Source organism: Anopheles funestus, chromosome 2RL (assembly GCF_943734845.2).
Source record: "Anopheles funestus chromosome 2RL, idAnoFuneDA-416_04, whole genome shotgun sequence".
Classification (NCBI taxonomy): domain Eukaryota; kingdom Metazoa; phylum Arthropoda; class Insecta; order Diptera; family Culicidae; genus Anopheles; species Anopheles funestus.
The window spans coordinates 48,030,992-48,044,525 of NC_064598.1; the positions used below are offsets into that span (position 1 = coordinate 48,030,992).

At 41.1% G+C, this 13,534-nt stretch overlaps 2 protein-coding genes across 3 annotated transcripts; one reads left to right on the plus strand and one right to left on the minus strand.

The window, feature by feature from the left end:
- Window positions 1-8,435: 8,435 nt before the first annotated feature.
- On the minus strand, window positions 8,436-12,027 carry LOC125760903 (fumarate hydratase, mitochondrial-like). Of its 2 annotated transcripts, none has more exons than XM_049421490.1 (3): window positions 11,805-12,027; window positions 8,902-10,045; window positions 8,436-8,817 (listed from the first exon to the last, which is right to left on the minus strand). In XM_049421490.1, the coding sequence occupies exons 1-3, from the start codon at window positions 11,907-11,909 to the stop codon at window positions 8,555-8,557; spliced, it is 1,512 nt and encodes a 503-aa protein (XP_049277447.1). In that variant the 5' UTR covers window positions 11,910-12,027; the 3' UTR covers window positions 8,436-8,554. The 2 variants fall into 2 exon arrangements, with proteins under 2 accessions (XP_049277447.1, XP_049277448.1); XM_049421491.1 differs by lacking the exon at window positions 11,805-12,027 and adding an exon at window positions 10,515-10,678.
- A 37-nt stretch (window positions 12,028-12,064) lies between these two features.
- Window positions 12,065-13,511, plus strand: LOC125760908 (telomerase Cajal body protein 1 homolog). The gene has a single exon (XM_049421497.1). It carries the CDS (start codon window positions 12,181-12,183, stop codon window positions 13,480-13,482), a length of 1,302 nt encoding a protein of 433 aa, XP_049277454.1. The 5' UTR covers window positions 12,065-12,180; the 3' UTR covers window positions 13,483-13,511.
- Window positions 13,512-13,534: the final 23 nt, after the last annotated feature.

The following is a 13,534-nucleotide window of genomic DNA, read 5'->3' on the forward strand; positions in this document are numbered from 1 at the left end:
GGAAAGTATGTGGGGTCGAGTGCCCAAGAACATAAAGGACATTTTGAGGGAGAAAGATGCCGGCACGGTACGGGGAAAAAATATAAAAAAAAAACACAGACACAAAACACATTAAACCCTCAAATGAAATAATACTGTTTTATATGTACAGGAGACAGAATGTGAAATTTGAAGGGGTTTTTTTTTAAATGGACAATAAACGTAATATTCTTTTTCTAAGCTAATAAAAGACAACTTTCAATAAAAAGAATGATATGTGCAATACATGGAAGCTTTAGTCACATCGTGTGGACCATACAGTTTGGAATCCTTCTTACATTTTCACCATTAATTTTTAGTCTGTTTACATTATTACAACTGTGAACTCTTAAATTATTTACGAAAACCAATTAAAATATTAACTCTCACTTAAGTTAAAAATATAGATTTAATATACCAGTTCTGTGCGGTGCTACAATCAACATCCATCAACACACTCAAGGGTTGACAGGACATTTAAAAGAAGCAAAATGCCGGAAACGAGTAAAAAAAACCTTCATCCGTGCTGCAGCCAGAGAGAGCAAAATATCGTACAAAACAAGCTAAACGCGCCCAAAAAAAAGGTAACGGGGGTTTCGGGCGCTGAAAAACAAAAGGAGTTCCACTCGAACCCGACAAAACTTGTTCCCGGGATGGAAAAGTGCGCTAAAAAATTCAACGCCCATCACAACTCAGACGTGCATTGCCGACAGAGAGTCATATGCTAGTGCGCACGAGGATACGAAGGGACGAAAATGTTCAACAATAACCCCCGGGTGACGCACACATATCAGCGGGGTAAATAAATATATGCGCATATGCAAACCATACTCGATACGAGGCGAAACATGAGATTGAAAATAAAATGCAAGTGGAAATTGGTTTGCAAAGCCTCAAACACTTTTCTTTGTTTTTTAGCTTGATTTTCGTCCGCGCGGTGTAACTGTTATTACAGCTGACTCGCTCCACTCGAATTCCATTTGCATTTTCATCCAACCGTACGTATGTGTGCGTGTGTGTGTGTGCGTTCATTAAAAACCAACGAACAAAAGCGCCCTTTTCCCGTATGTGAGGAAAAATTTAAGGATCTGTTCGTTCGGGTGTTTTTTTTTTATTTTGCGCGACCAAAAGGGTGAAACTGTGAGCCATTTAATTTTCCTTCTTTTTTTCTTTTTTTTGGAAACACCCGACTATACACACCTTGAATGTTGACCTCATGATGGGCCACGGAACCGAGAATATACTGTAGTACGGTCTAAAACAACACCTTTCTCGTTTGCAGCCTAAATGCAAAACGCAACACAACAACGTCTCCTTTTAGAAACAAAACAAAAAACTCAAGCAGATTGAGCACTCGAGCACGTTCCTTTGGCGCTTTGTTCGCGCGTACCAATAGCTAAGGCTATTGTTTTTCAGTGCAAAAAAGGGAAGAATTGCTGCGTTACAAGGCAGGCATAAACAATGTAAAACTGAAATGGAACTCAGCTACTTTTGTCTAGTGTGTGAAATTCGAGTGCTTCACAAATAAAGTGTATGACCCACGGTGAAGTAGCCGTATGCCACGCTCCGACGAAGCAGGATATTTCCTTAGAGCTTCAACACAGCTTCCCTAGACGCGCTATCGCAAATTATGTCTTTCTTTTTTTTTGCTCGCCAACGGGTGATAAGGATAAGGGAAGCGCAGGCGCACACACTCTAACCGTCAAGGCAGCCTTTGGCTGGAAGGAAGCATTGGCGTGATGATGATGCTGGGGACGAAACAGAAACTCTTTCTTCAATGAACTTCCTTTTTTTCGGGAAGTCTTCTCATCCTTCCGGCCGGAACGGATTCGTACGTATCGAAAATGATGGACAAAAATGTACCCCTATAAGAGAAGTCTCTATTGTGCTATTTGACGACCGGATGCCGAAAAAATCGTGTGCCTGGTAGTAGATGACTAGATGGATCGATAAAATTATCATGCCGTGGCTGTGTTTTATTTTTCCTTCAGACAACTTACATCTAATAAAGTAAATTTTGCGTGAATAAAAGTTTACTTCTGATAATGAATTGTCCACGGAGGGTGGGAAAATATGATGACTTTTACTTACAAAAAAACGAAAGTATTATATTTCACACTTACATCGGGAGGAAAAAATGTAATGATCCATCCGTCAGGAAACAGCATACGGGTTGCTTTTATTATTTTGCACGGCACTGAGTGAGTTGCATTTTATTTTTTTGCCACAATCTCAGCGATGTTTGAACGGAACCGGATGGAACGAGCTGCGTTCGCTTTTGTGTATTCTAATCAAACAGGAAACACGATGTGAACCTTGTTCAAAATCGTGCCAACAGAACGACATGCAAACTTTGAACAAGAATTGAAGCTGAAAAAAGGGACAAAAATAATACTTTGTGAACTATGCTTATGATATTTGCTCTAGTAATATTAGAAATACCGGAGAAGCTTCATTTTCTTTGCCACAATTTTTGGATTTAATCAATTATTTTAGAGATCTATTCTTCTATTCTATATCCACAAACTAAAAAAATACTTGCTCTAATAATATTAGTGATTGATGATATAATGTTAGCGATTGTTTCCTTCTTATATATTAGTAATATTAATATTAGAATACTAGTAATATTAATACCAGAGTAGCTTCATTTTCTGCACTCTCAATTGAAATTTTAAACTTAATAAATTCTTTAAGAGATTTATTCTACAGTACGAATTCAAAAAAAACATTACAATACTTATTAATGAAACTTTTTGAAATTGTTTGCAAAGTAACTATCAATAAAAATTAAGACAAGCACTAGGCATTTTGAGTAGAAGTAGCCATTTTGAGTAGAAAGCTAAAATTTCGTCAGATAATTTTTGGATTCAAACTAGTCTAGTTCATATACGACTTTTATTATGTACAAACTCTCTAAGTCATTAGAACTATTTATATATTAGAACTATAAGAAATATTCAGCTCTTCGAAATTATTTGTAATCAACGAAAAAACGATCGAAAATTGCTTGATAAAATAAAGTTCCTGTCCTGTCTTTGTGGATATAATAATTCAAGCAATCAAAAGTAGAACAAGTTTTTGGAAGTTTTACCTAGTTTATTGTAAATATGTAGCTCCAGAACCTGCTTATTTAACACTAGAACTACCAAGCATTTTTAAACGTTTTTCGTTCGTGGTTAATTTTTAAACAATTTCTTAGAGTTGGAGTTACTTATTGAAGATCGTACTATAGAATATATAGGTAAAACTCATGTTTCAACTACCTTAAGATTGTTTAAACCGAAAAAATAATTTAATGAAAATGAAGCGTTCCAGTCAAAATGACAGATCCGGTAGTTCTAGTGTTAAGCTAGGAAGACTATCAGAAAGGATAACATTAAAAAAATTGAAAAGGGATATACTGTACATTTTTTACATTATAATAATTTCAATGTTGTGCTTAATTTAATTAGAACAAATACAAGGTATTAGAACAAGTACACTGTCCGTGGCAACAAAACATTAATCACAAAAAAAATATTTCCACAAACTAATTATCGATTTAAATTTGGAAAGCATTGTGCAATTGGTTTATAGCTTGAAATATTTGCTCTCAAATGTTTTTGAAAGTATTCATATTTAGTACACAAAATAATTATTTTAAGATAAGTTTTATCTTACCACTTTCGAAACGATACTTCATTGCTCAATTTAAAAAATCCACTCATAATGTTAATATTTTGAAACAGTAATATTAAAAATCGAAATTTAGTACATCTACGTAAAACCTTTTCCGAGCCTAACATTTACTATTGCTGTAACTACTTAGTGTAGCGAATCGATTGTCTGCATGTATGTGTTGCCCAGCCTTTGAAGCACTCTGAAACATTTCATTACCACGTCCAAAGCCGATAACAATCTTATTTGAATCATTTTTTTCTCTCTACACCGTTCTCTTACACCACACACGCCAATGGAACAAACCACGGCCAAAAAACCCTTGGCTTTACCAGACCGAGACGAGTGTCCTTTTAATAGGCAACTTTGCCCAGCACCGATCTGCACCGGCGCTGGATGATGGAAGGTGGAAAGACGGGACGATGTGTTGGGGTGTGGAATGTGGCGCGTGGCTAAGACCGCCGCACTCTAATCAACATTTTAGCAGCACCGCACACATATAACTGCAGCAGGCACAATATGGCAGAAAGAAAAGATCCCTCCTATCCCTCTGGCGATAGGACACTACCCACCCCTACGCCAGGTTGCAGCCACCGTGCGATGAACGTTCTACACGCGTGTATGTGTGTGTGTGTGTTTGCATTAGAAGCGCAATTGATTAAAGGGAAAATCCATGTTCGCAGGGTGCAATATGCACGGAATGGATGAAATGTATGATTTGGATTGTTACGCACGACCAGTGCACTTATAGCGTTTTAAGCTGTGTGTAAATTTGAAATTGAAAAACGATAGACGAATTAAATGACGTTTTCAAGATAATAAAAAATATAAAAGTTAAATCATTTAAAAAAAAAAGTTGTTTGAGAGGTTAAAGTAATATTAAAGCTGAAACTGTAGAACAAAAAACTGCCCAATAAATCCTAGCTTCCCAAAAAGCATTAGAATCAATTGCATCACCAAACACTTCGCACATTTGCCGACTTTATGTGAAACAAGGTTGCAATTAGGGTTGCCGGATTCGGACAACAGACAACCGGTTGGGGTTGAACGACACGACGGCCTATTGCCACGGAAACCAGGAACCGGGTAGGTCCACCATCACCACCACCAAGTCTGCTGAACTGTTTTCTTCACACTGAAATTGCGTGCTTGCATGTGCGGTGGCCGTCACGGCTGGGTATGGAAATTATGCCCAAGCATGCCACGGCAAAAGCGTGTTTAAAATCGAAATGAAAAATGTCAAGCCTGGCAACATGAAATGGCTTCAATTATTCCCCACAGAGCAGCAGTGGCTTGTGTTTGTGTGAGGTAGTATGAAAATTTGAAATTTTAAATTAACAAACAAAAAGCAAAACAGCGTCGCCTATCGAGTTGATTAGTTTGTGCGCTGCTTCAGCTGATGGTTGACGGTGTAAAGTTTCTGAATTTCAATTACCAACAGCGGTCCGTCAATGTTGCTTTTTTTTTTATTAACAACGATTCAACACAAAAAAACGGACAAAAGTCTCGCACTCTCGTGGGGCATATTTAGCTACGCCCGTTGCGTATCGCCGTTGTACATTTGCATTCAACGCTAATCTCAGATGGTGCAACATCATGTTATTTTCATGCAGGGATACAGCAAGTTAGAGCCTTTTCCTGTATCTCATTTCAATCAAAAGGACACGCTATCATATGGCACACGTCGAATGGAGTGCGCTTGTGGCTCGTGGCGAAACAAATGGCTGACCGCAAACCCGACTCTTGCTGCTCTATAACATAAATATTCAAACATGGACCGGAAGTTGGTAGGAAAAATAGCTTCATTAACCGAAACATGCTTTTGGTTTAATGTAAGTTTTTTCCAGCAAAATTTGCATGCACAGTATATTAATTATTTCACGCTTCGATAGTATCTTGACAGTGAATTGTAGGAATTTTAAATTTACTTTAAAAATGCTAATATTAGCACTTGGCGCAAAAGTTGTAAAAATTATTTATAATAATATTGCAACGCACATACAAGCGGTACGGATTGATTAGTGTACTAGTTAATAAATAAGTAAAAATAAACGTATTAACATACTCAAATACTATAATTTTCCACGGGAATTTCTCATCCATTTTTTAGCTCTATTAAATCAAACACAAATCCCCGAAAAGCTTATCACATTCACCGGTGTAACTGTATCTTTGAAAAAGGTTCTTAAAAGTAATTTACTCCTTTTTATCACGTGATTCATTTCATGAAACAAATATCGCAATCACACGTTAGCCTTGTTACAGGGCACAAAGAATAAGCCAGAACATTTATATCCAATTGAATTTTTACGTCCTACATCCACCAAATGGAAATCCTATTCCTTGGCCCGTAAAGTTAAACGATAGACGGCGCACACAGTTCGAACGACAAGGATAGCACATTGAGACCGAAAAAAAAGATTCGCGCAAACAATGTACGAATGCCGCAGGAAGCAGATTTTCCCCTTCGCTGGATGTGATTATATGAATGGGAAAGCAAAAATGAATTTTGATCTTAGCCTATAAAGCATCGTATTAATGAGATACGTCCGAGATGGGTTTAAAAAAAAAAGACGAACCAAACAGAATTGCAAACACCATCACGAGACGGGATACGGGACGGGTAGCTGGCAGCAGGCGCGCGGAAGGTAGGTTACAAATAATGACGGGAAGGTCGAAAAACAGCGAAGAAAATACCTTCCGATAGGACAACAAAATACGACCAAAGCCAAACCAGCGACGAGCCAAATCATTACGCTGGGATAAGGAGATTAAACTTTATGCTTTTTTTTGCATCCCTTCATCCCCCGTACATACGCGTAACAGGCAGAGAGGACGAATCATAACAGACAGTGGATGTAAATCGTGAGCGCATCCAGGCAAGGGCAGACACCGAGCGACATCGAATTGGCGTGGTAAATGTTTGATTCCACGGGAACTGCTGTTCCGACCGGGCATTATTGCTGCAAGCAACCAAGGATACGTCGAAGGGATCTTTTCACGCTGAAAATCATGAAAACCCCTTCCAGCGAATACGCTAACCGCCCCAGTTGCAGTTCGCTTGCGTGTCGCACATGCTGCACTGTTCGTCCTTTGTCCTGCAATACACATTCGATGCGCTGCGAGGACGTAAATCGCGCTTAGGGTGCAGTCGCATCGCCGAGGGTGAGATTATGATCGGTGCGTGCATAAAACAAACGGTGAAGACGACGACGATGCCGATGAAATTGAAAACGATCCTTTAGCCCATTGGTGACGACGATCGTGCCGTATCGCAGCACAGACTAAGGGCGGCCGCACAACACACAGACACGGAAGGTCAATGCTCTCGGTCTGGAATTTTCAGAATCGCATGAAAAAAGGACGAGGGTGACTCGACTGACTCGGAGTTTTTCGGAGATAAACTGTGTGTACCGTAGCATCTCCTTTGTACGGTAAACCGTAGAGCCTACACGCATACATACACGCTCGAAACCGCGTGCAGGACATTTCGTTTGTGTACACACTCCTGTTACCCTGGTTTGAATGTGTTAACAAGCTAGCAGCCCCGGGATTTCCCTGTAGCGCCACAAACACACACACACAACTGGCAAGAAGAAAAAAGGGATTGATGGGGGAAATTAATAACGAGCGAACAAGTGCTTGGTGTTTCGAAGTTTGATCAATATTATACATGTTTTTCACATACAAATATTCGTCTTTTGCCCAAATATTTGAAGAACATATAGAAGTATTAAGCTTTTTAAAATATTTTTATGTATTTATAGTGAACAATCAAAGTAAGATATTCCCAGCAAGTAGATTTTCCATTATATTTTTGAGAAAAAAAAAGAAAAATACCCATTCATTCGTACAAAATTCAAGTGTTCATTTTAGGACGATAAGGAGGATGGTACACGAATCATTTCAATTTTAATGCTAATTTTTTACATTTGTTTTAAATCGATAGCGAATTTCGCCACCGCGAGTCGCGATTAAACTTTTTAAGACAAGATTTAAACCAATGTAAAATAAAAATTTAAGGTGGTGTAAGTATTACACGGTGCTGGTTGTAGAGGGCAGGAACGGGCATCAAATCCCATCCGAACCACCCCCGTAGCAAAGACTGACTATCCGGCCATTTGATAAAAGTAAATCTTGATACAGGACATCCTTAAAATTTAAAAAATAACTCTTTGTATAGAAAATAATCTTTAACGAATTTTTGTTACAGTTCGATAAGACCGAAAAGATAGTATTTTCGTTTTCATCGTTTCCCATTGAGTTTTGCATCCACAAATAAAAAAAAAATCATCGAGACGAGCCGCGCCGTTATAATCGCTTATAAACAAGTTAAATAATGTGGATTTCTTGTAACCTTCGATACAACTGGCCTCTGTTTAGTCTGACTCGCATTTAATTAAATCGTACAAAATATTTCAAATGAATTTCAGTGTACAATGGCCTTAAGTGGTCTGTTCTCCTTTTAAACCTTTTTTGTGCATATTAGCGCCATCTGCACGAGAAATGGGCAAGCTTCAGATAGCTAGCTGTTCTATGTCGCACACCACGCTACGTATGACAGTTTTTAATTTATAAATTTGTATTTTTTTGGTTCTTTACCCGCACATCCCAAATGGTTTAGTATGTAGATCGGATGTTAGAAAACTTATTCAAAAAATAACTCACCAATCTGTAGGAAGTACCATTCCGCATTTTCTTCGCTAGCTTCTCAATACACGTTTCACCAAACCAAAGGTTTAACACATTATTACACATATTGTAAATAAATAATGCATTCTTCTACTTTCTCGTTTTGTTTTCCATATTTCATCTTTTCATCACTGCAGCACCATATCCGTGAAAGATCCATTTATCATTTACGGAAATAGGGACATTACTTTGGTCCAAGCATGTTCTCTGGTCGCACCCATTCGGCAAACTGTTGCTCGGTTAGGTAGCCTAGCTTAAGGGCCGATTGCTTCAAGGTTGTGCCTTCCTTGTGCGCCGTCTTGGCAATCTTGGCAGCTTTATCGTAACCGATGTGCGGGTTTAGAGCGGTGACCAGCATCAGCGATTCGTTCATAATTTTGTCGATGTTGGCCCGGTTTGCCTCAATACCCACTACACAGTTCTTCGTGAATGTGCGAGCGCTGTCAGCTAAAAGGGTAGAAAATGAAAACAGTTTTTAAGGAAATTAATATTGGAACCCTACACCACGCCATCCGTTTCTCGTTTACTTACAAAGCAACCGGATCGATCGCAACACGTTCGAGACTACCAGAGGTTTGAACACGTTCAGTTCAAAGTGTCCGTTCGCTCCACCCACAGTGACGGCCACATTGTTTCCCATTACCTGGGCACAGACCATGGTCATAGCTTCGCACTGGGTAGGATTAACCTTACCCGGCATGATCGAACTGCCCGGTTCATTTTCTGGCAGACTCAGCTCACCCAAACCGCACCGCGGTCCCGAGCCGAGGAAGCGAATATCATTCGCAATCTTCATGCAGCTGACAGCGATCGTATTTAGACATCCAGACACTTCCACCATTGCATCGCGAGCAGCCAGCGCTTCGAATTTGTTTGGTGCCGAAACAAACGGCAATCCCGTCAGTTCACCGATCTTGGCGGCAACTTTCTCTGCGAATCCGATACGCGTGTTTAAGCCTGTTCCGACGGCGGTACCACCGATCGCTAGCATGTATACGCGCGGCAACACGGCTTCAATACGATCCAGCGCGAAGGCCATCTGCTGCACGTAGCCGCTGAACTCCTGACCGAGGGTTAGGGGCACCGCGTCCTGGGTATGCGTGCGACCGATCTTAATAATGTCCTTGAATTCGTCCGACTTTGCCTTAAGTGCATCGTGCAGTGTTTTGATGGCGGGGCGCAAATTTCCCGTCAGCTCCCGAGCCACCGAAACGTGAATCGCGGTCGGGAAGGTATCGTTGGACGATTGCGACTTGTTCACGTGATCGTTTGGATGTACGGGCGTCTTCGAACCGAGCTGTCCGCCAAGAATCTCGATTGCACGATTACTGATCACCTCGTTCACGTTCATGTTCGTTTGCGTGCCCGAACCCGTCTGCCAAATGACAAGCGGGAAATGATCGTCGTACAGCTTTCCCGAGATCACATCATCCGCAGCCTGCGAAATCGCGTCGGCAACCTTGGGATCTAGTCCGTACTCCTTGTTGACGAGGGCTGCCGCCTTCTTCAGGATACCCATGGCAGTGATAACGGGCTGTGGCATACGTTCGGTCGTACCACCGATCGGGAAGTTCATCGTCGAACGAACGGTCTGCGCGCCATAATACTTATCGTTCGGCACTTTCAGCTCACCGAACGTGTCCGACTCCGTACGGAAGCCTACATCTTTATTTGCCTACAAAAAAAACAACAACAACAGAATAAATACGTTTCAGCATGAAGATGAAAACAGTCATGTTTGCTTTAGAATGAAACGAAACTGCTACTAGCCGCATAATCTTCGTTCGTTATCAATTGGTGGATGTAGGTTTACTTGTTTATTCTACTCCTAAAAAAGAATCAACAAAACCTGAAGAAAATGCCACCTCAAATAAGCTGTGAAAGTTATATTCAATTAAAACTTCATAGTGAGACTTAAAACCGCAACGAAAAGGGAATTTCTACGCCCGAAAAAAAGAACACATCGCAACAACACACATTTACATTTTGACCGATGACGTTTTGCCCTTTCAATAAATAAATCGCGAAACTGATTAATGTTCATTGCTGCCGGATGATTGTACAGTAGGATCTTGCATAGTAACACGATGTTGCACCAATCATTAACAATTGTGTGTTTTTGCATTTTACATTTGCATATTTACCATCTTCTATTTATCACTGTGCTGTTTATCGCAATAAAAACTTGTTAGGTACACGTGCTGAATTGAACTCGGATTGATCAACAGCAACCTTATTTCGTATACAAGCAACAGGCTACCCACTTCGCTGGAGCCAAGGGAAACTTCTACAGTTTCGTACGCGTAACAAATCGTTTATGTCTTCTCTTGTGAACACTTCTTCGCAGACTGGTTGGATTCAGTTCGTGCGTCTAGTGTGCTGGAAGGATGATGCGGTGGATCCATCGCGACTCGCGAACAATTTAATCGCGTACGAACGAGCGATCGCCTGTGTGGTGGTGGTTCGTGCCTGAGTTTTTGTACTGCGTGCGTACCATTTTAAATGTTCCTTCGATTAAACCGGTCCACGGTGAAAGGAGTGTAAACGTTGCCAAGGGCGAAACAGCAGCGGTGAAAGTAGGTAGATTAAACGATTTTAACGAGATAAAACTTATTTTTTTTCGCTCGATTACCAGTTCTATATGTGTTCATGCTAATTTAATAAAGCAGCCATTTTATGTAGAACGCTAAAACTGAAATCAACTGATTTAACATTATCGCTAAAGAAAACCGCTTCCTTGTTTTGTTTCAGAATTAACCACAGAAGATTAAGGAGCATATACATTCCCCGCAAGTAAGTTACATTGTTGTAAGCAATGTTGTTACACCATGGCTTTCAGTGCATTTAAACCCGTGAACCACAGGACAAGAAGTGGATAATCTAACCACAACATTCCATATGTACCTTCATATGTGGTATACCATATGTGGTATAGAACTGATTTCGCTTAAACTGATTAACGTTACTAACCGTTTTCATCCTTTTGCTATCTGGTTCCTCCATCTGGTGAAACGTTCACTGATTATCCTACTATTTTTAGTTAAAAACGGAATATAATATGTAAATGTTGATCCAAAATGTGCTAACGCAATTAACCTTTTCCTAACAGCTGTCAAAAGGGTATCAAACAAGTACCAGCAGATTGCCGGGTGAATTGGGATGAGAGCACTCGCGAAGGAAAAAAAAAGTTCACTTGAATAGATGCGAAAATTTGCACTTCCTATTCCTATCAACAAACTATAAATGGGTGGTGGGCTTTTGCGTATATAAGTATCATTTCCTTTACTATTCTAGTCAATTCACTGTGCCGCACCAAACGCAACGCATTGCAAATATCTAAATCTTTATGAAAAAGATGGATCCTAAGTTATGTAATTTCCCAACTTTTGATTTCCCCATCGAGTGCGTCGGGGAGCTGTTTTGGCCCAACTTACCGTGCGACCGGTGGTGATGTGACGGCTAAACTGGAGGGCGGCCAGCCGGGCGCAAACCTTCACGTGTGCTTGGCCACGAACAACGAGGCGAGATACGTGGAACATCTTGATTTTTGCGTTTTTCCTTCGGCTGCTACCCCAAAATTACGGCACCGCTGTTTCAACTTTGTTGACTTCCGAATGCGATCAACTGATACCAGATCTGTCGTTGCATTTACGAGAAAATTGTCCGAAATCACACACACACATACGAACAGCAAAGCCTACCTTGTTTGTCATAACATTTTCACAGTGTTGCCAGCTTTCATCACCGGCGTATTTGACAGTAGCAGGTATTTTTTAGCGTTGTACTAGCGTGTTTTGTTTACGTTTGAAAATGAGCCAAGACGAAACGGATCGAATCGAAAACGCCTCGGATGGTGGTAGTGGAGAAGAACCAAACTCCCCCCAGGAACAAGATGTTCCTATGCAGACTGATGAACCCGTTCCGGAAGCGGATCAGTGTACGCGTGTGACGGAAAATGATTTCTTCAAAGAGAACACCTGCATTGAGGTAGCACGCTGTTCATGGGATCGACCGGTGAGACAAAACTACCTGCAGGGATGCCATTGGTCACCGGATGGAACGTGTGTTCTTACAACGGTCAATAACGACGGAATGCACATTGTCGAGCTGCCGACCGATCTGTACAGCAACGATAGCGTCTCCGAGGACCGGCCTGTTGATCTGTTGACGTCCGCCGTTCACGTAAAAGAAGGTGGCCTCGTGTATGATTGTGCCTGGTATCCGGGAATGAACAGTGGGCGACCAGAAACCTGCTGTTGGATTGCATCACGACAGCACGAACCGATACAAATGTGGGATGCATTTACGGGCAGTTTGCGCTGTTCTTACAAGGGTTACGACCAGTATGACGAAGTTGAGGCGGCCCTTAGCCTTGCCTTTGCACCTCTCGATGGGGCTACAATTTACGGCGGGTATAAAAAATCGATAAAATCATTTGATATCAACGTACCTGGTCGGGAATCAAGCTCCTGGCGAAGCAAATCCACCGCTTCCTGTATGGCGATAGCATCATCTATGCCCCACACCATTTGGTTCGGCTCATGGAACCGTAGTATCACTGCACTGGACGCCCGCTCAGGAGAATGTTTACCCGTAGGCAATTATAGCCCAGAAAACAGTCATACGGCAGGTGTTACGTGTATTGCATTTGCACCAAATACGGAGGAACTATTCGTTACCGGTGCACGGAAGGATCCAAAGGTCCTGTGCTGGGATGTGCGCAATCTATCCCACCCGGTGCGAACACTGCAACGTACTTGTGCTACCAATCAACGTATATATTTAGATTTTGCTCCACTTGGACAGTGGCTAATCAGTGGTGATACTCGCGGAATTCTACACGCCTGGAACCTGGACGAGCTGGAAGAAAACGAACCTAAGGAGCTATTGTTTCCGATTCACTGGGACTGCTTGAACGGTGTTTCGTTTCATCCACATAGCCCCATTATAGCCACCGCCAGTGGTCAGCATCATTTTGCATCTGCAGTAAACGATGTAGAGGACGGTGAACCAGACGTCACTGCAACAGAGGAACCCACCATTAAACAAACTAAAGTGGAAAATTCCCTTACACTTTGGTGGATTGGTAAAGGGTTATTTTCGGATGAATAAACGTAATGGAAAGTCCTCTATCCACCTAATATTGTTTAATTTTTTGTCTGTC

Excerpts from the sequence above, each read along its gene's own strand:
- LOC125760908 (XM_049421497.1), top strand. The coding sequence starts at position 12,181 with ATGAGCCAAGACGAAACGGATCGAATCGAAAACGCCTCGGATGGTGGT.
- LOC125760903 (XM_049421490.1), bottom strand. The coding sequence starts at position 11,909 with ATGTTCCACGTATCTCGCCTCGTTGTTCGTGGCCAAGCACACGTGAAG. Across the intron at positions 10,046-11,804 it reads ACATCACCACCGGTCGCACG|GCAAATAAAGATGTAGGCTT; the intron begins GTAAGTTGGGCC and ends TTTTTTTTGTAG. Across the intron at positions 8,818-8,901 it reads GCGATCGATCCGGTTGCTTT|CTGACAGCGCTCGCACATTC; the intron begins GTAAGTAAACGA and ends CTACCCTTTTAG.